Source organism: Solanum pennellii, chromosome 2 (assembly GCF_001406875.1).
Source record: "Solanum pennellii chromosome 2, SPENNV200".
In the NCBI taxonomy this organism is placed as follows: domain Eukaryota; kingdom Viridiplantae; phylum Streptophyta; class Magnoliopsida; order Solanales; family Solanaceae; genus Solanum; species Solanum pennellii.
In genome coordinates, this window is record NC_028638.1 from 45,460,087 (window position 1) to 45,484,631 (window position 24,545).

General features: G+C 29.6%; 3 protein-coding genes across 3 annotated transcripts; all 3 read left to right on the top strand.

Moving 5' to 3' along the window:
* Positions 1 to 419: 419 nt before the first annotated feature.
* On the top strand, positions 420 to 2,504 carry LOC107010506 (senescence-specific cysteine protease SAG39-like). Its single transcript, XM_015209791.2, has 3 exons — positions 420 to 951; positions 1,492 to 1,758; positions 1,846 to 2,504. Exons 1-3 carry the CDS (start codon positions 489 to 491, stop codon positions 2,169 to 2,171), a joined length of 1,056 nt encoding a protein of 351 aa, XP_015065277.1. The 5' UTR covers positions 420 to 488; the 3' UTR covers positions 2,172 to 2,504.
* Positions 2,505 to 4,770: 2,266 nt separating this feature from the next.
* Positions 4,771 to 7,800, top strand: LOC107010576 (transcription factor bHLH30-like). Its single transcript, XM_015209858.2, has 2 exons — positions 4,771 to 5,624; positions 7,057 to 7,800. Exons 1-2 carry the CDS (start codon positions 5,379 to 5,381, stop codon positions 7,528 to 7,530), a joined length of 720 nt encoding a protein of 239 aa, XP_015065344.1. The 5' UTR covers positions 4,771 to 5,378; the 3' UTR covers positions 7,531 to 7,800.
* A 9,671-nt stretch (positions 7,801 to 17,471) lies between these two features.
* On the top strand, positions 17,472 to 21,540 carry LOC107009427 (U-box domain-containing protein 7). Its single transcript, XM_015208763.2, has 2 exons — positions 17,472 to 18,128; positions 20,424 to 21,540. The coding sequence occupies exons 1-2, from the start codon at positions 17,698 to 17,700 to the stop codon at positions 21,274 to 21,276; spliced, it is 1,284 nt and encodes a 427-aa protein (XP_015064249.1). The 5' UTR covers positions 17,472 to 17,697; the 3' UTR covers positions 21,277 to 21,540.
* Positions 21,541 to 24,545: the final 3,005 nt, after the last annotated feature.

Here is a 24,545-nt window from a genome sequence, read left to right on the forward strand (position 1 = left end):
TTGTTTGGCCAAACTTCTAAAATTGATTTATTTGAGAACAATTTTTCATTAAATATTTTTTTGGTGAGAAATAATCTATGTTTGACTAATCAATTTGAAAATCACTTTTGAGTAGCAATTAGTATTAAACCAAACTTATAAAAAGTTTTTTTAAGTATATTTTCTCAATACTACTTTTCGAAAAAATAGATATTAAAAAACTATATTTGAAAAATATCTATTTTTTCTTAACTTAAAAATTATTATTCTTTGTTATTTCCCAAAAAACTTATGATCTCTTAAAAGTTTGGTCCAACACCTAATGAGTTAGAAAATTGTACAAGAAATCTAAAATAGTATGACTTTATCTATGCAACAACAACAGGAGATTCAACTTGTAGGAATTTCTTGCCTATAAATACCTTTGGCCAAGCATGCTTTAACATTCATCCAAAAAAAAAAAAAAACATTTTCCTTAATCTCATAATAAAATAACTAGTTGTTCCATAATGACCATATTTACAAATCCTAGCAAATACATTTGCTTAGCTTTGTTCTTTATAGTTTTTGGACTTTGGAGTTCTCAATTAGCTTCATCACGTCCGATTAACAATGAGACAACCATGCGAGTTAGGCATGAGCAATGGATTGCCCATCATGATAAAATTTACAACGATTTGAAAGAGAAAGAAATGCGTTTTAAGATTTTTAAAGAAAACGTAGAACGTATAGAAACTTTTAATGCAGGAGAAGATAAAGGGTACAAACTTGGCGTTAATAAATTTGCTGATCTCACAAACGAAGAGTTTCGTGTGTTACATACCGGTTACAAGAGTTCATCACACCCTAAGATTATGTCCTCCTCAAAGCCAAAAACACATTTTAGGTACGCTAATATGACAGACGTACCGCCTATTATGGATTGGAGAAGGAAAGGAGCTGTTACCCCTATCAAGGACCAAATGGAATGTGGTTAGTCAAAAATTTTCCCCTACTTCTTTATTATTATTATTTTTTCGTTTATTTTTACTTATTCACTATTTTGATTAAAATAAATATTCACATAGTTAGAATTTTTAATAAGTGATTCAAAATATAAGTAAGTCACTATATATACATATAAATAATTTTAATCAGGTATAAACAATATAATTTTCCATCAAATTAAAGAAGTTTAGATACTTACAAACTCCTCTCGTCCTTATACTTGCAACTTGTCATTTCGTATATATATATAAAAAAAAAAAAGACAAATTTATTTTTCTGGTTCTATCCTAAACATGAATTAGTCATTTTGAATTTATTAAATAAATTATACATCAATTAATATGATCATAGAGTCAACAAAACAAAACAAAACAAAAAGAAGGGGACAAATTTCCATTTTTATGTGTGACTGTGTCATAATTTAAGGAAATTTTCAAAAAGGTAGCTTGTGCTCTTTCAAAACACACACACTTTTTCTTTCTTTCATTTATTATTTTTTTTGTTTGGTGGTATGGAAACATACAGGATGCTGTTGGGCATTTTCTGCAGTAGCAGCTATGGAAGGGCTACACCAACTGAAAACAGGAAAATTAATCCCTTTATCAGAGCAAGAGCTTGTAGATTGTGATGTCGAAGGCGAGGACCTAGGTTGCACCGGAGGACTCTTGGATACTGCCTTTCAATTCATCATAAAAAATAAGGGCCTTACTACTGAAGCAAATTATCCATACCAGGCAGCAGATGGTGTCTGCAACAAGAAAAAATCAGCTCTTTCAGTAGCCAAAATTACAGGTACACATTTAGCCTATAAAATTTTTTTTGAAAAAAAATATAATTCAGCTCGCTCATTTAACACTTGTCGTTAATTAATTACTACAGGATATGAAGATGTACCGGCCAACAACGAGAAGGCCCTTTTGCAAGCTGTGGCTAATCAACCCGTGTCGGTGGCAATCGATGGGAGTAGCTTCGATTTCCAGTTTTATTCAAGTGGTGTATTTAGTGGATCATGCAGTACTTGGCTTAACCATGCTGTTACAGCAGTGGGATATGGTGCTGCAAGTGATGGTACAAAATATTGGATTATAAAGAATTCATGGGGAAGTAAATGGGGTGAAAATGGATATGCACACATGAAAAGAGATATTGATGATAAGAAAGGCCTTTGTGGACTTGCCATGAAGGCTTCTTATCCCACTGCCTAAACGAAATTAATTATCCTTAGATTTTTATTACTAGTATTTTTCAACCATCAACATATGTGAATACTTTGTTTTTTTTGGGTTTGGGATAGGGGAGGGATTATGAATTTTCAGGAACAAGGTGAAGATTTGCGTAGCCAATCAACTGAGTTATTCAGATTTCCCCGAAAAACATATGTGAATACGTTTGTGGGTTTGAAGTAGACTCTTATTGAACTGTCCATAGTTACGTTATTGTAGCACTAAAAAGGTGCCAGCTTCTATTTAATTGTATTGTATGTGCATCATGTGAAATAAGTAATATTATAATGGTTATATGGTTTAAATTTGATTTGACTTATCACCGGCTTTCCCTTGCAACAATAATATATGACGTGCGTTCTGTATGAAATTAATAATGTCCCAATAAGAGTACGTGTTTCTTATGACTAGTAAATATTGATTGATATATTATTAAGCGCAAATCTCACAAGTATTATTATTATATATATACATCAATACCAAAAAAAAGTTCCTATCTAATCTCCTAAGCAATTTCCAGTTAATTAAACATAACACAATTTGCTAACATAGGGTTGTGATAAGAATATTTCATTTTTGACCAGTCTTTGAATATAAAAAGATCATGTTGAAAGCATTACCCTAAAAAGGTCATGTAGTGAGTGATTCAAAATTTAGTCAGAGCTTCAATATAACTAAATAATATATAACCATAACTAATTAACTATAGTACTATCTAAATAATATTGGTAACAATCAACTCTGTTTCATCATGATAATTAGTTATTTCCTCCGATCCGAATAAGTATTCGCTCAACAATTTTATTTTGGTTTGAATATGTGTTCACTTATATAATCAGAAATTAATTATTTTCTTATTAATAAATTGAGTGAACTAACTTTAGTTATTTCTGATTTGGTTTAGTCCAAACTTTCTTTTTTGTTAACTTTATAAGCATCAAATGCCACGTCATGGATGAATAGAATATGAACACCTTTTAAAACCTAACTGAAAAGTATAAGTCTACCAATATTTCTCTTTCAGAAAACGGTTACACCAGCCATTTTTCAGCAGCTAATTTGAGTACAATTATTTTAACCACCTAATAATGACTTCAAGTTTAATTATTTATTTATGATAGTGTTATGGTGTCTTAACTTCTTGTCAACTTTTTAAAAGTCAATCAATCAATGGAGTTTGAGATTCTAAAACAAGAATATTTCAAATTTGACTTTTAAAAAAAAAGATTTTTTAAGTTTTGACTCTTTTTTTTATTTAGGGGTTTTAATAAAAAAAATAATAATGTAATGATACATATGTTGAGAGATAAAAGGTTCTCAGCCTCAAATAAAGTATGAATATATTAATAATGTTTGTATTAAAACTTTTATGATAGCTAATGTTTCATGTGGTTTTCGATTTCGAATTTATTCTGAATATACTTTTAAATATTAACCACTTGAGGTAGGGAATAAAATAATAATGCATTGCAATATTCAACCTCTATTATTGCAAATTTCAACTACTTCGGTGACCGGTCAATTGCTAGCGCGCTAATCAAAGTTTTATCTATCAATTAAAACTGAAATATGCTAAACTTTAATAAATATTGTTTGGCCAATAACCTTAATAACTTATAAGTGAGGTTATAGACTGATCATTTGGAGATGACGTCTAAGACTTGACAGTGGGAAAGAGACTAGGGATGGGTGCTGATCCTTTAGTTTACGACCATCTAATTTTAAATCTGTCTCTCACTCGAATCAATTTATTACATATATTTTATTTTGAATTCGTATTTCATATAGTTTGTAGTTTTCAGTTTTGATCTTTCCTCTTGTGTTATTATAATATGATTTGCTTATCGCTTAGGATCAGCACTTGACAATTTGTCAAATTTCATTCTCAAAATCGAGTACATATAATAATTGATCTTTTCACAATTTCTATTATATTTTCTTTTACAAAAAGTGAGGAAAAATATATTTAAAATATTTAAAGAACCACACTATTTTGATTCTCAAAAACAATACTATAACACCCTTTTTGGACCCTAGGCCGGGGTTATATTAGAATCAATCAATGGACGTTATAACCTTTCATCATTTCGTAGAAACACTGCACAAGTTTGCTTCTTTTATATAATATAAATATACTATATTCAATAAGGATATCATCAAAAATTATAGGAATTCGATAAATACTCATTCTTTCTTAGTTAAATGTTTTAAATTTGAATCCTGATTATATAGTTGTCCTTGATAGAGAGTGATTTAACCTATTGTGAATTTTCTGATACGAATCAAATTAGTCAGACCTCAAAGCAGATATCAAACACAAAAAAATCATATTTTATTGAAGGTAAAATGACAAGGGCAGCATTTTAAAATCATGAATATGTAGCATTCATGCCTTTATCTAATATTTTACATATTTCATTGTTTGTTCAACTTATTTGAATTTCTCCACATACGCACTTGCATTCATTTTTTAATTGAAGTATACATTGTCTTTTATTTACACAACAAAAATACATATTTCTTTAATCATTTTTTGCTTGAATTGGCAAATTTTCAATTCTCTATTTATATCAACTCCTACACTAAACACCATACGCCATAACATTTTCTTTTTTAGCATCTTCAAAACCAAGAAGATCAAAAAGTCTTGTGTCCATTTTGTCCTTTTCAACAACACACAAAATCTTTGTTTGTTTATTTCTGGGGTTTCGATTTGTTTGCTCTTTATATTCATCGATTTGCTCAACAGAGTCAACTTCATATTCATCGAGATGCTGACCATTAGAAAGAAAATGTGGATGTTTTCTTGCTAATTTTTGTTTTCCCCATAATTTGTTTAAAGTTCAAATATTTTTTTTTTAAATCTTTTTAGTTTACATCTTCTATGGCAGTTATGTTCTCAACTATCACAATTAACACTCTATCTGCTGCCAAGATTTTCTCAATTTTCAAGATTATCCCTCGAATGATCTCTTTTTGGTTTGCTCCGACAACTCGCCCTCCTGGAGCTGAACCTTAGATGGTACTATCAAATTTGTTGTTGAATCCTAGTGACTAAAAATCTTCGTTTTAATAACTTATGGTTTGTTGAGTCTTGTTTGAAATGTGAGATATTGTTACATATACCATCCATATACAATAATATACAAGAAAAGGACTTATTGTATTCGTGTGCATCAATTTGTTAGAATGAACTGTAGGAATTTAGGTGAGTTTTGTGAGAATGAGGCAAAAGGGGTTGTTCAAAGTTTGGTGTTGGATAGTGAGAAAGGTGAATTAGTGAAGGCTAGTGGAAGGGTGGAGAAAAGAATTGGAAAATCAGAGGGGAAAACAATTGCTGCATTGAAGAGCCATAGCGAGGCAGAGAGGCGAAGAAGGCAGAGGATCAATGCTCATTTGTCTACACTCAGGAATCTTGTGCCATCTTCTGATAAAGTAAGTTAGTTCTCTACATTCCTGATGATTAAAGAATGATAGTACATAATTCAATTTTTAGATTACATGTCTGGTGCGTCAATTGTATACTATTAATTATGCTGTTCCATGTTATGATCTATATTGGTATTGAATCTGAAAACATATGTAGAAATGTCAGTACTATTGCAATTTGCAACTTGCATTATTGTTGTTAGGTCAGTTTTGTGTCACTTACTTGCACAAGTTTTTACCTAAGTTTGATTTGAAACAAACCTGGTTGTATTGCCTAACTCTCACAGATAAAGAAAATTAAGAAATGAATTTTCATTATGAGTGCATACATTTTGAGGCTGAGTCTGTTTTTGGCTGCTAGATTAATGAAGAATCTCTGTAAATCTCGCCTTTTGATCTGTGATTCAGGGGTCACTAGATCTAAGTTGACAATGCATTCCTAGTCATGGTGGAAGTAGAGGGACGGAAGGGTTTTTTTTGCTAGTTAAATTCTTTTTTTTTTATGTATATTAAAAATTCTGTATCCGCCGCTGTTTTACGGTGTCTAACTGTCCAACTTGTTTCCATTATGTGCCTCTGATAGTTCTTATTTCATTTTCTTCTTCTGTTTATTCCCCCCTTTGTTCTGATAGAAGGAATTCAGGGAGGCTATACTTCTATGTAGAATTGAACATGTATTGTTTTGATGTGGTCCTTTCATAATCAATTGGAGATCCTTGATTTTCATGGATTCGAAAAATAAAAATAGTGCCAGAAATTTAAATCTAAAACATCAAGGTGAATATTGACTCCCTCATAGATCATAATTAGGAATTGCTAGTTCTTGGAGTAATTTGTATCGATGGAAACACTATAGATATAAAATTTATACTAAAAAATTGATCAACAAAGTAAACTCTTTGGCGGTTTGTCGGCTGATTGAAATTTTTATTCATTTGATAAAGGCTAAACCTGTTTATCTATGCTAACACGTTTTGATTTGTTCAATTAATTAGTTATATTATTAGCAAAAGTAGTTAGGACTGTGTCTCTTTGATCACCTTTTGAGTTTGTTCCCCAATTTATTAGTAATATTATTGCAGTTAGCACTTTGGTCCAAAAACTGACAACATGACCTTAACAACTATGAGTTAATCATTTGACCTAAAACACTTAATTTTTTATTAAGATAGTCATTTTCATGTCATCTGCCATGACCTACTTTTCTAGAAAGGACTATTCTGCGGAATACATGAACAACCCCTTAAATTTATCAGTATATTTCATCTAGACACTTCTGGCTTCAATTTTTAGAATTTTTTTTGCAAGTGTGTCCATTAAATATGTCACGTTCGTGATTATACACATCAGACTCAATTGAAACAGACTTTCATTTTGATGTCATGTCAATACTTTACTTTGATTGAGCTCTAACTAATGGTTATGACTTTTACTTCAGATGGACAAAGCAGCATTGTTAGCTGAAGTAGTACGTCAAGTGAAACAATTGAAGGAAACAGCAACTCATGTTAGTGAAAGGTTCTTCATACCATTGGACTCTGATGAAATAAAAGTTGAACTAATTGCTGAAAATGCAATAGATGGGACGTGTCTTTACAGGGCATCCGTTTGTTGTGAATACAGGACTCATCTTTTATCAGATTTAAAGCAAACTATCAATTCTCTTCATGTCAATTTAGTGAAGTCAGAAATATCAACTTTAGGAAGTCGAGTGAAGAACGTGTTTCTCTTCACGAATTTGATCCATGGAGGAGGATGTGCCACTATTCAGGCTCGAGAAATTTTCTTAGCCTCTGTTCGACAGGCGTTTAGTTCTGTACTGGATAAAGTTTCTGCATTTCCAGAATATTCAGCCTATCCGAACAAGAGGCAACGTGTTTCTTGCTTCGATTCTTCAACCTTATTGTTCTGATGACGATTAGCGCCATTTTATTAGTATCATTCAACTGCTTGTATGTATATTGATGTTTTCATTATCATCAAATAGTGGTTGATTTGGATTTGGAAATTTCATGCTGTATTCTACTGCCCTTCAGTGGCCTGATGACTATATGTAAATAGTTTGTTACCCTATTATATTACACACTCTTTAATTTGTGTATGCACATTTCTTAAATGGAGGGTGATTGTGACTTGTGAGTATTGAATGATGTAATGCATCTAGTGTAATTCGAATCAGTATTTAATGTTCTGAGCTACATATTATATATTCAATTTATTTTATAATGTAACTGAGCTAGTTTTTAATGTATCTAAGCTAGTTTTTAATATATCCGAATTATATATTATATATTTAATTTGTGTTACTTTTTAAGAGATTAATGTAATTACAAGCTAAAGATGGATAGATTGTAAATTCATATTACAGGTTGTTAGTTAGTTATGGGTCCTCGGGTTTCTTCACTTTCTTGGGCTTGAAAGAAGTTCGCTTAAATTGAAATGAGGGAAAATTACGAATACAATATTGTTCAGCTGCCTAGTTTATCAACATGAACAAAATATATCAATGTATATGTTATGTATAAGTATGTATATTTTATGTATAGTATACATATTTTATACACTTTGAACATATTTAGTAAATTAGTTGGTCGAAGGATTTAGGGTCGCAATTATTTCATAAACGAACATAAATAACTGTCCAACAAAAAAATAGTAGTCAATAAATATATAAAAAAGATTATATTAGTAATATATACATAAAATATTTTTTTTAATCTATTAGCTAATAATACAAGGGGAACTTTTGCGTATAGTTATTATAATAAACTTAATTATGTTCCATAGTTGTACTTTGCATATTTATGGATTGTAGCTACAATTTAAGCTGTCTCATTTGTATAATTTGGAGGTTTGTATAATTCATCAGGTACATTTGTAAAATTCAATTATTTTTGTGTAACCTCAAAATATCGATTTTATACAATTACAAACATAAAAAATGTAAACAGTTATACAAATTTTGAATTATACAAAAATTATACAAATTATATCATATAAATCTAAATTATACACGTGCGAATTATACAAAACTAAAAAAATGAGCCGCGTAATTATAACTAAAAGTAAGCTATAAACTATAATTAAAGCAAACTATAACTAATTAACTAGTATATATTTATAAGCTTAATTTTCCCTAAATACAATTATTTTTGGCCGGGTGGCCAAACATGTAACTTGTCCAAAAAAACAAACTACATAGGCCCTTTTTCACTTTGTAGTTGGATCCTTCTAAATAGAGGTGTGTACAGTCCAGTACACTTCATCAGAAATTTTCACGGTAAGTCTCTTTAAGGATCAGTATTTAATTTAATTTTTGACCTTGTTAAAAAAATTATGAACAAAGTAATGTTCCGCCAAAAAAGTTTCTCCGGTCCAAAGTCGCCATCTTGATTAGCTCAGCTCCAACGTTTTGTTGGTTCTACAATTATGTCAGGCTCGTTTGGTTGGAAACAAGTTATTTCAAAATTAATTATTTAAAAACAAGTTATTTTGTGTTAAGTTATTTTATCATGTATATGATAAAATTTATCTCATTATTAAAGCATAAATGGTGGAATAAATAATTACATCATTGTCTATTACCTCCAACCAAATGCAGAAGTATTTTATCTTGAAAATTATTATACCGCATATCTCACATCAACGACTCATAGGTATTTTTGGGTATTAATGTGTACAACTGAAGTTGTGAATAGTAGGGCCATTGAAAATATATTCAAAGATCCTTTTGTCATGCTGAGACAAACAATGGAAAATTAAAAGGGGGTATGATTAAAGGTAGTAATGAAGAGGAAAATAATTATGAAACTTTTGAACTAATACGTACACAACATGATACAACAAAAGTTTTAACGTCAAAATTGATCAAATGTTTTCATGATTTTTTCATAAAAGGGAAAAGGAAATTTCTAACTTTAGCCATCAGCTACTTCTCTGTTTATTAATAATTACAATGTTATATTCCAACTTCTACAAAGAGTATTTTTGGTCTGTTTGCTAATTAAATAGCTTATTGCTAAAGTTACAAAAAGTTGTACCCTACAATCCATTATTGAAACACCTATTCCCTGTGGAAGGACTTGACTTGGGCCAGTTAGAATCATACAAACTAGAAATATACCTTTTTGTACATGTGATACATTTAATTTTTCGAGAGTCAAACAATTTAAATTTAATCAAAATTTTGAAATTTTAATATATATCTCTAAATTTTTTTTTTAATATTATTAATTTTTATATGCATAGTATAATATTCTGCTCTCACGTGGATGTGATTTTCACCGGCCAAAAAAAAAAGACAGCTTCGAACGTATTTTACGAACCTCCCAAACTGTCCCAAAAGAGCCAACATCCATTTATTTTTTACATTTTACAAAAGTTATACAAGTATGCATGTGAGTTACAAATTGTTAAATACTTAAATTAATACAGTCGCATATCGACGAAAGTCACGGACTGGCGGTCAATTAAGAAAAAAAAGAGAATTGTGAGGTTTCAAATTCCTATTTGTGAATGGACAAAACTTTTTAAGCAAACATATTTACACACTATATATTAAGCAAACATATTTACACACTATATACTAAGCAAACATATTTACACACTATATAAAATAATTGATCACTAAGCTTTTCAAACGTTAGGTATATATATTGGTTCAAATTAAGGAAACAAGAAATAAAATGGCCGTCATTCTTTGACACTTGGGCTTCACCATCAAAATTTAAGATAAAGGAATTACATTTTCTTTTTAACAAAGTAGGATATATAGTTTGTGGTGGAACACCTCATATAACCACCTACTTTTCGTCTACCATGTATTAAAAAAAAAAGGAAAATTGTATATAATAGCAAACTAATAACCTAAAATAAATGGAGTAACTAGGGTTTGATTTAATTGGGCTCCATTGCAAACGTTAGCCAAAGTTTGCCAGGCGCCTCTCTCCCAAAAATCTCGCTCGCCACTCTCCCATTCTCGCTCGCTACTCTCCCTCTGCTCGCCTCTCTCGCTTTATACACAGAAGTGTATAAATTCTGTTTCTGTTTTGTATAAAGCGAGAGAAAATTGTATATACACATGCAAAAACATATATCTTCGTGTTATACACTTAATTATACAATTTACAAACATTTTACTTCAATTCAATTGTAGACAAATGCAAATTTTATACAAATATTGCAGAGAAAAAGGCCAATGAATTATACAATTGCGAATTATACAATTGCAGTGAAATACAATTTTCTCTAACTTTATACAACAGAAGTGTATAGATTGTGTTTCTGTTTTTGTATAAAGCGAGAGAAAAACATATATCTTCTTGCTATACACTTATAATTATGCAATATACATACATTTTAATTCGATTCAATCGTATGCAAAGCAAATTTTATAAAAATATTGCAGCGAAATAGGCAGCGAATTATACAACTGTGCATTATACAATTGCAGTGAAATAGGATAGCGAATTATACAATTGCAGCGAAATAGGCCAGCGAATTATACAATTTAGGCCAGCGAATTATACAATTGTATATGTATAGCAAATTATACAGTTTTATGTTTGCTATGGAGCGCAATTATGCAAACTTTGCTATAGCATACAAATATGAATTTTTTGTTTGCTATATGTGAAAGTTGCCCAAAAAAAAATGGGGAGCAACCAAGGAGCCCAAAAGAAGAAGAGGAACGTACATGAGAAGATTCATGCGTTATTTATTGAGTCAGCGATTAAAAACACATCTAAAGTATATCGATTTTTTTAAATTTTGCATACGAATTATTAGGTGTGCGAGTTTCTACGTGAACTATCACCAGTATTTATTAAAACACGTTTCAACTATCCATTGTTCTCTTTACTTTCTTGAAAAATCACACCCTGTTCATGTAGAAAAAGAGAACAACTGATAGTTAAAGTATTTTCTATAAACATTGTAAGATAGCTCAAATAGAAAATTTACATATCTAATAACTCAAATATTAATCAAAAAATTAAAATACTTTAAATCAGCCGTTTATTTTTGACCTTATTGATTTGATCTTAAAGCGTCTTTCACACAATATAATCATACCAAACTAAATTTGCATCACCAAACTAAACTTGCACATGTGCTACGATTAATTTTGATTCCGACTATATATTCATATATGTCGATAGCTAAATTTATTTGGTGGAATCCAACGTGGAAATGCCACCCCAGACCATAGCACTACTATTTATAATGCAAATTCCACTCCCAAACTTTTATTAAATTAAAAAAGTTTTATATCTAACTCTCTTCTTCCTCTTTTCTTATTGGTTATCGAACAATTTCCAAAGACCAACCACCACACGCTTCTATGGTAAAAATTTCCTTTCCAACTAAGTACATAATACGTACATCATAAATTCAGATAGGAATGAATAAATATAATCATATCTATAGGATGAATCGCGGTTGAAATTTACTCGTTTATGGTGATTATCACAATATTTTGAAATAACCTCTATATCAGAACTTAAATCCTAATTGTATAAGGAAAAAATAAAGCATAACATTATTTTCGTTGTATTTTTTTTTTAAAAAAATAATAATTAATTACACAACGTATATATGTGTTTATATAGAAATTATTAATTAGGACTAATAAGCCTTAAAACACCCTTGTGGGTGACCATAAATTTTTTCCTTTATCCTACATTGAAATTAATGGTATCATGATTAAGAGAATACCAAATCAATACTTAATAATAAAGTGAGCATATTAGGTGGTAGAATTAAGGATAATCCAGAGAAGCTGGTATGTAGCTTACCACATATATTATTACTCGATAATCTAGCTTGGTCCAGCTCATATACTTTAATTGCTGAAGCTCCTATTGATTTATTTCTATATATATAACTGATCTTTAGTAGTATCTATTTTATAAGTATATGAGTAATTAATTTATCCCTAATTAAGTAGATCGATCACATATTCAATACCTTTTCAGTAAGATTTACTATAGAGTAATTAGCTTAATTAATTCCTTGACACCCCTTCCGTACTAGACAATTTTCAATAACAACTAAAAGAATACAATATACGGAGGTTAAGCATTTTCATTTCCCTTTAAATTATTTATTCTGCGCGTGTAAGAAAACATTTATTACTATACTTTTAAGTTAGATATCAATAAGGAATAAAAGATAATTGAATTGGTGCAACATGTGATATCCCACGAGTCAAGCTCATTACGTCAATGGACGTAATCGACTTTCTTTTGTGACACAGTAAAATAACAAATTGGTAACTCCTTCGATTCAAAACTATCTATTCTCCATTTTTTAAAGATTTTCTCAATAACTTTCAATTTTTTAGGGAAATAAATATTTATGTATTTTTCTGTATATTCTTTCAATTAATTATGAAGAAATAATTAATGAAAAAGCTGGAACTAAGTTGGTTAAGGCAGCATAAAACTCGGCTTATGTTTGATTGTCTGAAACTAAATTAATTAGGCTACATAAGACTCACACGTGTGTTCCGATTTACACTCTTTTTTGTCCAACTTTAAATCTATGATCTTCTTAAACACAAAATTAATACTAGTCAATTTAATTTAATGACATTAATAATGATGCAATAGCTGGACCGTAGTAAGCTATCCCTTTGTGACATCCAAGAATGATAGTAGTAATGAACCCTGTGCACATGAGAAGATCAATACTGTATTTGTTAATATTAAAATTAAAATTAATACGTATACTTAAATTGTACTTAAACAATATTCTAAATTTTATTTTAGCTTTTTAAATTAAAAAATTGGTTTAATTTTATGGACTAAGAAAATTTGTCATGGTCATTTCAAATTGGTTGATAAATCATTGATTACATCCAAGTGCCTCATAAAAGCCACTACAACTATTATTTTGACCCCCTTGAAATTGCATGTTCCCTTTTATAAGTTCTTTTAACATATAAATAAATATTCAACCCTCCCACCTCAAACATACCAAGTGTGATACGTATATGAAGAATGTGTATTAAGTATATAGCAAGTGTGACACACATATATATATATATATCAAAATTATATATTAGTTGTTGGATCCAAGTTTTATAAGATCGGCATGTACATTTTATTTACATAAGCAAAAGAAAAATATTGACATATAAATAGTAACAGAGAGAATATTTTAGAATTATAATAAGCATTAATGTTTTTACAACCTTATTATTATTTCTATCGGGAGTAAAGGTCAAACCCTTCATTGAAAAAATCTAAATTTGTTACCTTTTTTTTTTTTGTATGACATTATTTTCTCAAATTTTTCAATAAAAACATTATTATGTTTAAAAATAGTTTTTAACTTTAAAGATTTTAATTTATGAAAATCTTCTATGTTAGAACCTATAGTTATGGACCTCAAATACGTGGATATAGAGTTTTTTTCGTTCCAGAATAAAATTCTCTAATATTTCAAAGATTAAAAAAAAGTATATCAATATTTAGTAAAATTACTCCACAAAAACCAAATAATAGAAGTATATTTTTAGTTAAATTATACCACATAGTTTAAAAGAAAGAAGTTTCTTTTTGCCCTTCCTTTTCATAACGTCATTTTAATAATAAAAAGCAATTCAATATAAACTCTAACGATTTCTTATTCTTTTATGTTGATAAATTGTGTGTAGAATATAAACTCTAATAACTAAATATTGGTGAGTTGTATTTACACCTCACAAAGGTAAAATCTTATTTGAATATTTAAGTCGAGATAATAAATATATACTTGATTTAAATTTTATTTTGACGTTTTTCTTAACAAATTATTTATTAGGAGTGTATTTTTTAAAATTTAATTTTATTAATTTTACTTTAAAAATATAAATATGACTATTAATAATCTTACGTAGTTATTTAATGATATATATAATATTAAAAAATATTTTTTTTAATATAAAAGCTAAATAATAAAAATTTATCAAACTATTTAACTATTTTAAAATTAAACAATTTAAAATAAGTTTGTAAATAAATTGTTTTGAATATAAAATCTAAATAATAAAATTTTATTAATTTATTTGACTATCTAAATTTAAACAATTGAATATGAGTATGTAGAGATATAAAAATGGAATATATAGAAACTCAATAAAATTAAATGGACCCCACTATACTCAATGATAGAAGGCATAATGTGTAATTAAGGAGAAAAGTGTAGGCTTTTTCTAAAGATGTTAAGAAGGTCCAAATAATAAGGCTGATAGTACAATTTTTCTTACAATCTTATCACTTTGAAAAGTGGAAATGATAAAAATATCCTTACTTGCCAATTAAATGACTATTAATCAGTCATGTTGAAAGCTATAGTAACTATCTCTTCTATAAGTAAGGGAAAAGGGTTTGATATACCCCTCAATTTTGTCATTTAGAGTTAATATATTCCTTGTTGTGAAAGTAGCTCATATATATCCCTACTTGTAAAGAAATGACTCACATATACCCTTTTTCTCTAACGGAAATGAAAAAAAATAAATTTAATCTAAATTTTTATTATTTTTTTCTAAAAAATATAATCCCATATGAGTAAATTTAATTCTCGTTAAACATATTTTTTTTGACTTTTTTTGTTTCAATGACTAATTTATAATTATTATTTTGATAATCAAATTTATTTATGTTTCACTAATATTCTTGTAAAACTTATTATAGATGACCAAATTTTTTCTTCGAATACGAAACTAAATTACAAACACACGAAAAAAATAGTTTAATTTTTTATTTTTTAAACTAAGGAATGAAAGAAAAAAACAAAATAAGAATAAGAAATTCAAATAATTATAATAAAAGAAGTCAAAAAATAATTTATGTATAAAAAAAATTAAAATATACCTTGAACTTTGATAGAAGAATCATATATACCCCTAAATAATTTTTTAAAAAAAAATTAAAGTAATAAATATAAATTTAAAACTAATTTTTTAACTTCCGTTAAATGAAGGGTATATGTGAGCCATTTTGTAACGGTAGGGGTATATGTGAGCCGTTTGTATAACGGTAAGGGCATATATGTGCCACTTTTATAACGAGGGGTATATCAGCTCCAAATGACAAAATTGAAGGTATATCAGGCCCTTTTCTCTATAAGTAAAAATAAAATAAAATAAATAAGTAGAATAGTATTTCATGTACAATTATAATAATTTTGTCGCTGAATTAAGGATAATTTCTGTTCCCTGTAATTAATGATCTCGTGACTTGTTAAATAAAAGTTGAATCATACCACTTCGATTTCATATTAATTTATCTCTATTGATCTGATAAATTCTTTAAGAAAAAATTAATTAAAGATGTACTATTGTTTATAGAAAAAAAAATTTGGTTACAAAATTTGGCCAGAAAATTCTGATCAGAATAGTAAAATAACGTATTTTACATAATGTTATTTTATCTTTTTGAACATTTTTATTCTTTTAACTTTAATATCTTTTAATTAAAAAAAACTAAGAAAAAAATTAATTTATTTTAAAAATAAAAAATATATTATAAACTTTTAAAATTTCTGATCAAATTTTTTGGCCACGTGACGTCACCCTTTGTTTATTGCATGAACTTTATTAATGATGCTTTTATTTTAAATTTTAAATTTGATTACCATTAAAAGTTATTAACCCAATATAGGGCTGGGAAACATGGGGCATGGTGCACCCTGACTCCCACGTCAAACAATTAATGATTTGCATCAAAATCAATATAGATCTAAAATGCAAATTATGAATGAAGATTTAAAAAGGAAGGTAAAATTCTATGATACGTGAAACAACCCTTGTGGGGTGTTCTTGGTAATAGTCAGTGAATAAGCATACAATTAACATGTGACCACGGGTGTTAATTAAATTCCAAATTAAAGAGACTTCAAATATTATAAAACTGTTAGGCTTTTATGCATTACGTATATTTTTTTTCCATTTGGGTTGCTTATAATTTTCTCAAGATCCATAAAGATTAGGAGCCTTGGTTTGACCCTTTTGATATTTGACTTGTTTACAAATTCTTCTTATAACTTTTTGACATATCATACTTTCGTTGTAGAAAAAAAGTACCTAAACTTTGTGGATAATCAGGTCATCCGTCACTAGTTTGTTTGCTTAATCTCCCTTTGTAGAGTAAAATAAAATCTTAAAAAACTAGAGGCATTCAGAGAAATGCATATAGACTCTTCAAGTAGTGATAAATCAAATATGGTACCTAAACTATGAGATTGGGCGGCCTATATATTAGACACTATGAACAAATACAATTTTCTTACTCAAGCTTTCTATCGAAATTAACTATACATCAACAATTCCTTTCAATTTGAACTTGAATTTTGTTAACCTGACTTCTTTAAGAGTAGTGATTGAACTTTCTGATAAGTTAAAAATATTATTTTTAAATGTTTGATTCAGATATTTGACTAAAATATTAAGAAAAAAGAGGGAAAAATATGTGTATTTGACTAATAGCAAATGTTGAAAAAAGAAATACTTTTCTTAATAGAAGCACAAATAACTGTTTTATGATATAAAACAAATCAATCTACATGATATCTTATTAAATAACAAATTATTAAAAGATGAAATTAATTCAGAAGCACTTAGTTATTTTTATTTATCCAATTTGAGACCTTAGGATTGATAAAAGTATATTTTAAAAAATTAATAGTTAAAACGCAACCACCATTCTGATAACCCCTTTAAAAATAAAAATTTGATGTTAATTTTTAAAATTTTGCGAAACTATAGGGGTTTTTTCCACAAGTAGAAGAAACTATAAGGATCAATATGAAATTGTGTCAAACATGTTCGGCTATGTAACAGTTGTTTATAAGAATGGAAGAAGGTCACGTATTCCATCCTCTCCTCTTTCTATGTAACTGACATATTCGGCATGTGCTCTCTGCTCTTCTTGTTTTTTTCTCTCCACAAAGTCTTCTTCTCTCTTTTTCAATATTAATCCCTTTTCTTTCACCAAAAGTCAAGACATAAATTAAACAAACTTAATTTAATTAATTAAATCCGAATTTCACCCCACCCCCACTCCTCATCACCGTACAAAACCATTCTTCTGTCATGTCAAATACTCCAAGTAATTTTTATTCGACTTACATAAAGCTAAGGTTCTTCACTAAACTCAAGCGGTTCCTTCAGATTAAGGCTAAATCTAAGGAACCGTCGGATCGTCAGCCAACTAAGGATTCAGAGATTTTTATTGTGATTGAAGAAAAGGGTATAATGGGAAAAGAGAGTGATAAAGATAATGGATGGATGATGTTGCAAAAATCTGTGAAGAAACTTCACTTTGGGAACTGCGATGAAAAAGAGGTGGCGGTGAAAGAGATAATAGAGTTGGCTAAAGAGGATTTGAAGAGGCGGAAATTCATGGCGGAGCTCGGTGTGATTCCGCCGCTTGTTGCCATGGTTGGTGGTTCTGATCAGGCGGTGTTGCGGCGGCAGAGATTAGCGGTGCAGGCACTGACCGGACTTGCTAATGGCTCTTTCACGTAAGTTTTATCTATTTTGTCAGTTTTGAATAATTATTTAATCACTCTTTTAGGTTAGTTCATTTTTATTTTGTTTATCAATTAGCTTCCATTTTCTTCTTAGCTAACAATAGGATCAAGTTTAAGTGCTAGTTTTGATGTTGCATTAATATTCATATTAATTTTATTTTAAGAATCGTGAATTTATAATGATTTGTCATTTTATTTGAATGTGAGATATAGCCAATTACTAAAAGTGGAATTTCAATGTTTATTCTCCTACATTTTATCCCATATTCATGAATTTTAAAATTGCTCTATTCATTTCGGAATAGAAAATATTTTCTATATCATGATTTGTTTTTATTACCAAAATAAAACCCTAATCTGATTAAGATGCGTGCAAAAGGTTCCTAACATCACCGTCATAAAAATAAAAATATAACTAACATTTATCATATAATATTAATTAATTTGGTGGGCTGAAATTTTTGGTTGAGAATTTTATAGTGATTTTATTACACAAAGGGGTCTTCATAGTAGTAGTACAAGTTCATCCCATTAGGCTAGTGGACTTATAATGCGGTGAAATGACGTGGCTGATTTTTATTGGATGTGTAACTTACTACATAAAAGGGAATGTATCAGAAGACGGATCCCACAGGCCACTTTTGCGTGGCCAATTTTTGACTTGAACCCCTACTGTGTGGCACGTGAGGTTTGGTCTTGGGAATATCCTTTTCAAGTACCCAAGAAGTTCATGACTGGGTAGTACGTACACCTCCTATAATAGACCCCCATGAAATTTTAATACACCTAAGTTACATCAATCAATATAAAAAAAAAACTTCTAATAAGTTATCGTAAATGTTAGATGATAGTTTAATATTTTATTTGTGAAGTTGAGTAATATACCGGGACGAACTCACTCACTCAATGGTTATAACTTAATATTCTACATGACACAACGTTTACACAAGGAGACAAAATCTGATTAGCCCTTTTCATATTTGAATGCCTTAAATAGGTGACTAGGAAAGCAACTAGCAAATGGATTTTATCAACTTGGTTTTATTTATAGCCATTTTATTTAGGAAGCCTTAAAATTGCAAGGATAAGTTAGTTGAGTCAACTTGACTTTCTAGCCATGACATTTTATTTTATCTGAAAAAGACTTGGAGTATGTGGTATGACCACATACTTATGGTAATTATGAAGATGGTTGAATCGACTCTATGATCATAGCGTGTAGTTCCTTTCACCTCATCTCTAACATATCTACTTGGATTAATTATGAAGAGAGTTGAATCGCCTTTTTTTAAAAAAAATATATCATTCTTTGAACAAAAGAATTATTGAAAACAGTTATCTACCTTTCTTGTGTGATTACAGAGTTTGTTGTTGTTATAAATGCGTTTACTATCTAGTGCAATATTCATTGTGGAAGCGACAATGGGTTAAGTTGAGGAATATTTTTTAATTGTTATGGACATATTATTCTACCTTATATATAATATTTATATGTATTCAAAGTGTTTTTTAAATAAGAAATAGGAAAAAAAATCTACTTGTGTTGACCTTTAGCTCCTAGCACTGATCTGATTAAGAGTCTGTTTGGTTCAGCTTAAAAGCTGGTCAAACTGACTTAAAAGCTGATTTTTGACTTATTTAGCTGTTTGGCAATACTCAAAATAACTTATTTTAAGTTAAAAAAAAACTTATTTTAAGCCAAAAGTTAAAAGCTGGGGCAGGGGTGCTTTTTTTTTTTTTAGCTTATAAGCTGTTTTAAGTTGACCACATTTTTATCTTTTTGCCCTTAATATTTTTATACAATCTCCAAATTACCCACATAACCCTAACATCTCTTTCTTTCATTTTTCCTTTTTCACGTTCGGCATAGCAACTTCAGCACTTTTATCCAAACGCATAACTGCTTATTTTAAAAATAAGTTTCAGCACTTTCAAAAGTACTTTTTTAAAGCTGCTTTTATTAAGCCCATCCAAACGGGCCCTAAGCAGAATCTTATTGACTTCTCACTCTCAATAATTTTTAAATTTTCTATGATTATTTATTTTAAGGACCCCTACATGATTGGGATACCCCCTACCCCAACTTTAATTCCTAACCATTTTTCTATCATTTCCCAACTTGTTAGTTGACCAATAAATTAAATATAATCAAACAAAGTCATACAAATGGGGTCCCTAAAGCTTTGATTATATTCTATATTTCAGATTTGGCCATGTTAATGGATTTGAGTTGTTTCATAATTCATTTCTTTAACATTTTTCTGTTTTCTTGGTTCCCTTTTTCAGTAACAAGGCTCTGATGGTAGAAGCAGGAATCTTATCAAAATTACCTAAAAAAACAGACAACTTAGATGGAAACACAAGGCAAGAATTTGCGGAATTGATCTTGTCTATATCATTATTAGCCAACACACAATTCAATATGGATTCCTCAAGAATTATTCCATTTGTAGTCAGCATTCTTGATTCATCAAATTCAAGTGTTGAAACTAAATGTACATGTCTAGGGACATTGTACAACATATCTTCTGTGTTGGAAAATTCCGCCAGTTTGGCGACTAATGGAACAGTGACCACATTATTGAGGTTGTCTTCATTAAAGGAAGTATCAGAGAAAGCACTTGCCACATTAGGGAATCTTGTGGTTACCCTAATGGGAAAGAAGGCGATGGAGGAAAGCCCGATGATGCCCGAGAGCTTAATGGAGATAATGACATGGGAAGAACAACCGAAATGTCAAGAGTTATCGGTATACATTTTGATGATTTTGGCTCACCAAAGTTCAATTCAAAGAGAGAAAATGTCCAAGGCTGGTATTGTTCCAGTACTTCTTGAAGTGGCATTGTTAGGTAGTTCTTTGGCTCAAAAAAGAGCACTGAAATTGTTACAATGGTTTAAAGATGAGAGGCAGATCAAAATGGGGCCTCATTCAGGGCCACAAGTAGGAAGAATGCCAATTGATTCATCACCGATGAGTCCAAGAGCTGTTGATGAAAGCAAGAAACTGATGAAGAAAATTGTGAAACAAAGCCTTTATAAGAATATGGAAACAATTACTAGTAGAGCCAATGGGGGTGGTGATTCTTCAAGGTTTAAGTCCTTAGTTGTTAGCTCAAGTTCTAAGAGTTTGCCTTACTAGGAATATGGAATTTTTTAAGCATTTAATTTAATTGACCTCATGATCTTGCACTACTTGTGCAATGTTCTATATGAATTGTTCATTTCTTTTGTATCATATGAAAATATTTATCCTAAAGGAAGAAAAATGCCGGAGTGATAGAATAACCATAAAACAATAGTCTGATGACTCATTTCAATATGAGGAAGAAGAGGCAAACACATGATTTGAACTTAATCATTTCTAATTCGAGATTGTATCACTAGTTTGATTTTTTGGTCAAAATCAATTATTTGTATTTTTGTTAAGTAGCTTTTAATACATATAGGAGGTTTGCCTCGAAGCTATTGAATTCGTTTGAACTCGTACCTGCCCTTTACATATATATGTCGTGGTGAAGTAGACTTTCTTCCTTTAGCTCAAACACAAGCATTACTTATGTGTAGCAATGATTTATTTCCATCATTTCATATTCATTTATATAGTTTTTATTTCTTACCTCTGCTCTCCTGTGTGACGTAACATTTAGGCTTTCCAAAGATAGAAATAGATTAAAGTGCAATTGTGTATAGGGGTGGGCATAAATATTGAAAAATTGTAAAATCGGCCTAACTAAAAAAATGTCGGTTTTTTGATGTTTTGGTTCTATGTCGGTTCTTTTTTCGGCATTTTGATTTTTCGGTTCGGAGTTCGGTGTAAGAATTTTGAAACTACGACGAATCGAAGTTTTATTAAGTAAATTTTAAAATATTTATTATATTACTTAACTTTTAACTTTACTTGGCTCATTTCAATTTTTATGTTTAGAGCCTAAATTTAAACAGTAAAAATCTAAATAAAAAACAGTAAACACTAAAGACCTAACTCAATTTAATTCAAGTTTGAGCTGCAAATTGTTGATTGTGGGCAAGAATACTTTCAAGATTGACGAGCTGAAAACAGAGTTGTATAAGTCTTTTTCTATGAAAGACTTGAGTCATGCCAAACAAATTTTGGGCATGAGAATTACTCGTCTCAGAGATGAAAGGAAGATTTATTTGTCACGAAAGAAGTGCATTGAATGTGTACTAGAACGCTTCAATATGAAGAATGCTAAGCCTATTAGTACACCTCTTGCTGGTCATATGAAGTTGAGCAAGAAGATTTGTCCTACAGCTACGGAGGAAAAATAGAGCATGGCGAAAGTTCCATATTCCTCCGTCGTCGAAAGTCTAATGTATGCAATGGTATGCACTAGACCTGATATTGCTCACGCAATTGGTGTTGTCAGCAGATTTCTCGATAATCCAGGAAAAGAGCATTGAGAAGCTGTGAAGTGGATACTCAAGTATCTTTGAGGAAGCTCAAATGAATGCTTCTGTTTCGGAGCATCAAATCCAATCTTGAAAGGCTATACAGATGCTGATATGACAGGTGACCTTGATAACAAAAAATCCACTACTGGATATTTGTTTACTTTTTCAGGGGAAGCTATACCATAGCAGTCAAAGTTGCAGAAGTGTGTTACACTATCTACAACTGAAGCTGAATATATTACGGCTACTGAAGACGGCAAGGTATTCATATGGCTCAAGCGATTTCTTCAAGAGCTTGGTTTGAATCAGATGAATATTGTCTATTGTGACAGCTAGAGTGCAATAGACTCGAGTAAGAACTCCATCTATCATGCAAGAACAAAACAATCGACGTCAGATATCAGTGGATTCGTGAGGAAGTGGAGAGTGAATCATTTCACGTCAAAAAAATCCACACAACAGAAAATCCTGCAGATATGTTGACCAAGACGATACCGAAAGACAAGTTCGAGTTATGCAAAGAAATTATAGGTATCAGCTCTCTCTAAAGAAGATGAAGATACTTCCAATGAATGGGACAGGGGGGGAGAGAGATTTGTGGAATCCATTCCATTTTTTTTTGGTCAATTTTGCTATTCAATTGCTACAAGTAATTGTTAAAAGGGAATAGTGATAAGAATTGAAAATAAAAGATTTGATGGTTGGCAAATTGGTAAAATTTGTATTTTTGACTTTGCTATATTTACCTATGTCATTAGTGACATAGACATGATTTTCTCATTCTATAAATAGAACATTCTTGCTCATTTGTACAACACACCAAGTTAGAGAGAAAAAACCATTTTGAGAGCAAAGTGAAATATTTCATAGACTATACAACAAAAATAGTTTGTGAAAAAAGATAGAGTGTGAGCGATATTTTAGTAAGGTAGAAATTAAAAGAGTGTTGTTTCTTTTGAGTGTGTAGTAGTCACTTTGAGTATTGAATTCGTGATTACACAGTGTAAAATTTCTTACTATAGTGATATCAGTTGCTCCTCTTGGCCCGTGATTTTTTCCTTATTTAAAAGGATTTTCACATAAAATTCTTAGTATCATTATTTTCCCATTTTTTTTCATTACTTTTACCATATATATTTTTGTGTTTATCCTTATTTTCCCAACAATAAATTGCCACTTTTAATATTCTAAGATAATGTCACACGTTTATTTGTTAGTCTTCAAAGTATAATACGAAATCAAAAGATTGACGATAAAGATATATATAACCTTAAAATATAACGAAGATATACACCATTTCTAATAATTCTAAAGTATATTTTTCTATATATGAAATATATTGATATAAATCAATATAGATTAATTACTAACTAGGATTAGAGCTTTAGTCTAACATACTTTTAGCGTGCACACTTGAGTATTGCGTCAAATTCAAAATTGTATATCACAACTACGAATTATGTAAAAATATCACAGAGATACAACTATTTTTCCTTCATCACTTTACATTTTTAACTCATATTATAAAAAATAAATTATTATCCATATATAATATATGTTTTATTGATAGACAATACATGTATTACATATTTTAATATATTTATAATACAATATTTTAACTTCTTTCTTAAGATATAAGTCTAATATATTTTTAAAATCAGTTATAATATATATATATATGTTCATACTTAATTAACTTTTAATATATATCGCAAATTTAACATAATATTACTATAAATAATAATAAACAAAAAATACTACCAAAATTAATAATTATTTAAAAATCAAAATTAATTTATAGTAAATTAAATTAAAAATTAAAAAATACTTGAAACCAAATTTGATCAGCTTTTAACCTCCAAAAACACATTTAGTCCTATCACAATTAGATTTCTACGGTATAAGTGACTTCCTTCTTCTATTAGGCTGCTCGTCGTTTTACTATAATCTAATTTCTTTTTTTCTATCAATTTTTGTTGTCTCCACCAGGTAAGT

Excerpts from the sequence above, each read along its gene's own strand:
- LOC107010506 (XM_015209791.2), top strand. The coding sequence starts at position 489 with ATGACCATATTTACAAATCCTAGCAAATACATTTGCTTAGCTTTGTTC. Across the intron at positions 952-1,491 it reads CAAGGACCAAATGGAATGTG|GATGCTGTTGGGCATTTTCT; the intron begins GTTAGTCAAAAA and ends GGAAACATACAG. Across the intron at positions 1,759-1,845 it reads TTCAGTAGCCAAAATTACAG|GATATGAAGATGTACCGGCC; the intron begins GTACACATTTAG and ends TAATTACTACAG.
- LOC107010576 (XM_015209858.2), top strand. The coding sequence starts at position 5,379 with ATGAACTGTAGGAATTTAGGTGAGTTTTGTGAGAATGAGGCAAAAGGG. Across the intron at positions 5,625-7,056 it reads TTGTGCCATCTTCTGATAAA|ATGGACAAAGCAGCATTGTT; the intron begins GTAAGTTAGTTC and ends CTTTTACTTCAG.
- LOC107009427 (XM_015208763.2), top strand. The coding sequence starts at position 17,698 with ATGTCAAATACTCCAAGTAATTTTTATTCGACTTACATAAAGCTAAGG. Across the intron at positions 18,129-20,423 it reads CTTGCTAATGGCTCTTTCAC|TAACAAGGCTCTGATGGTAG; the intron begins GTAAGTTTTATC and ends TCCCTTTTTCAG.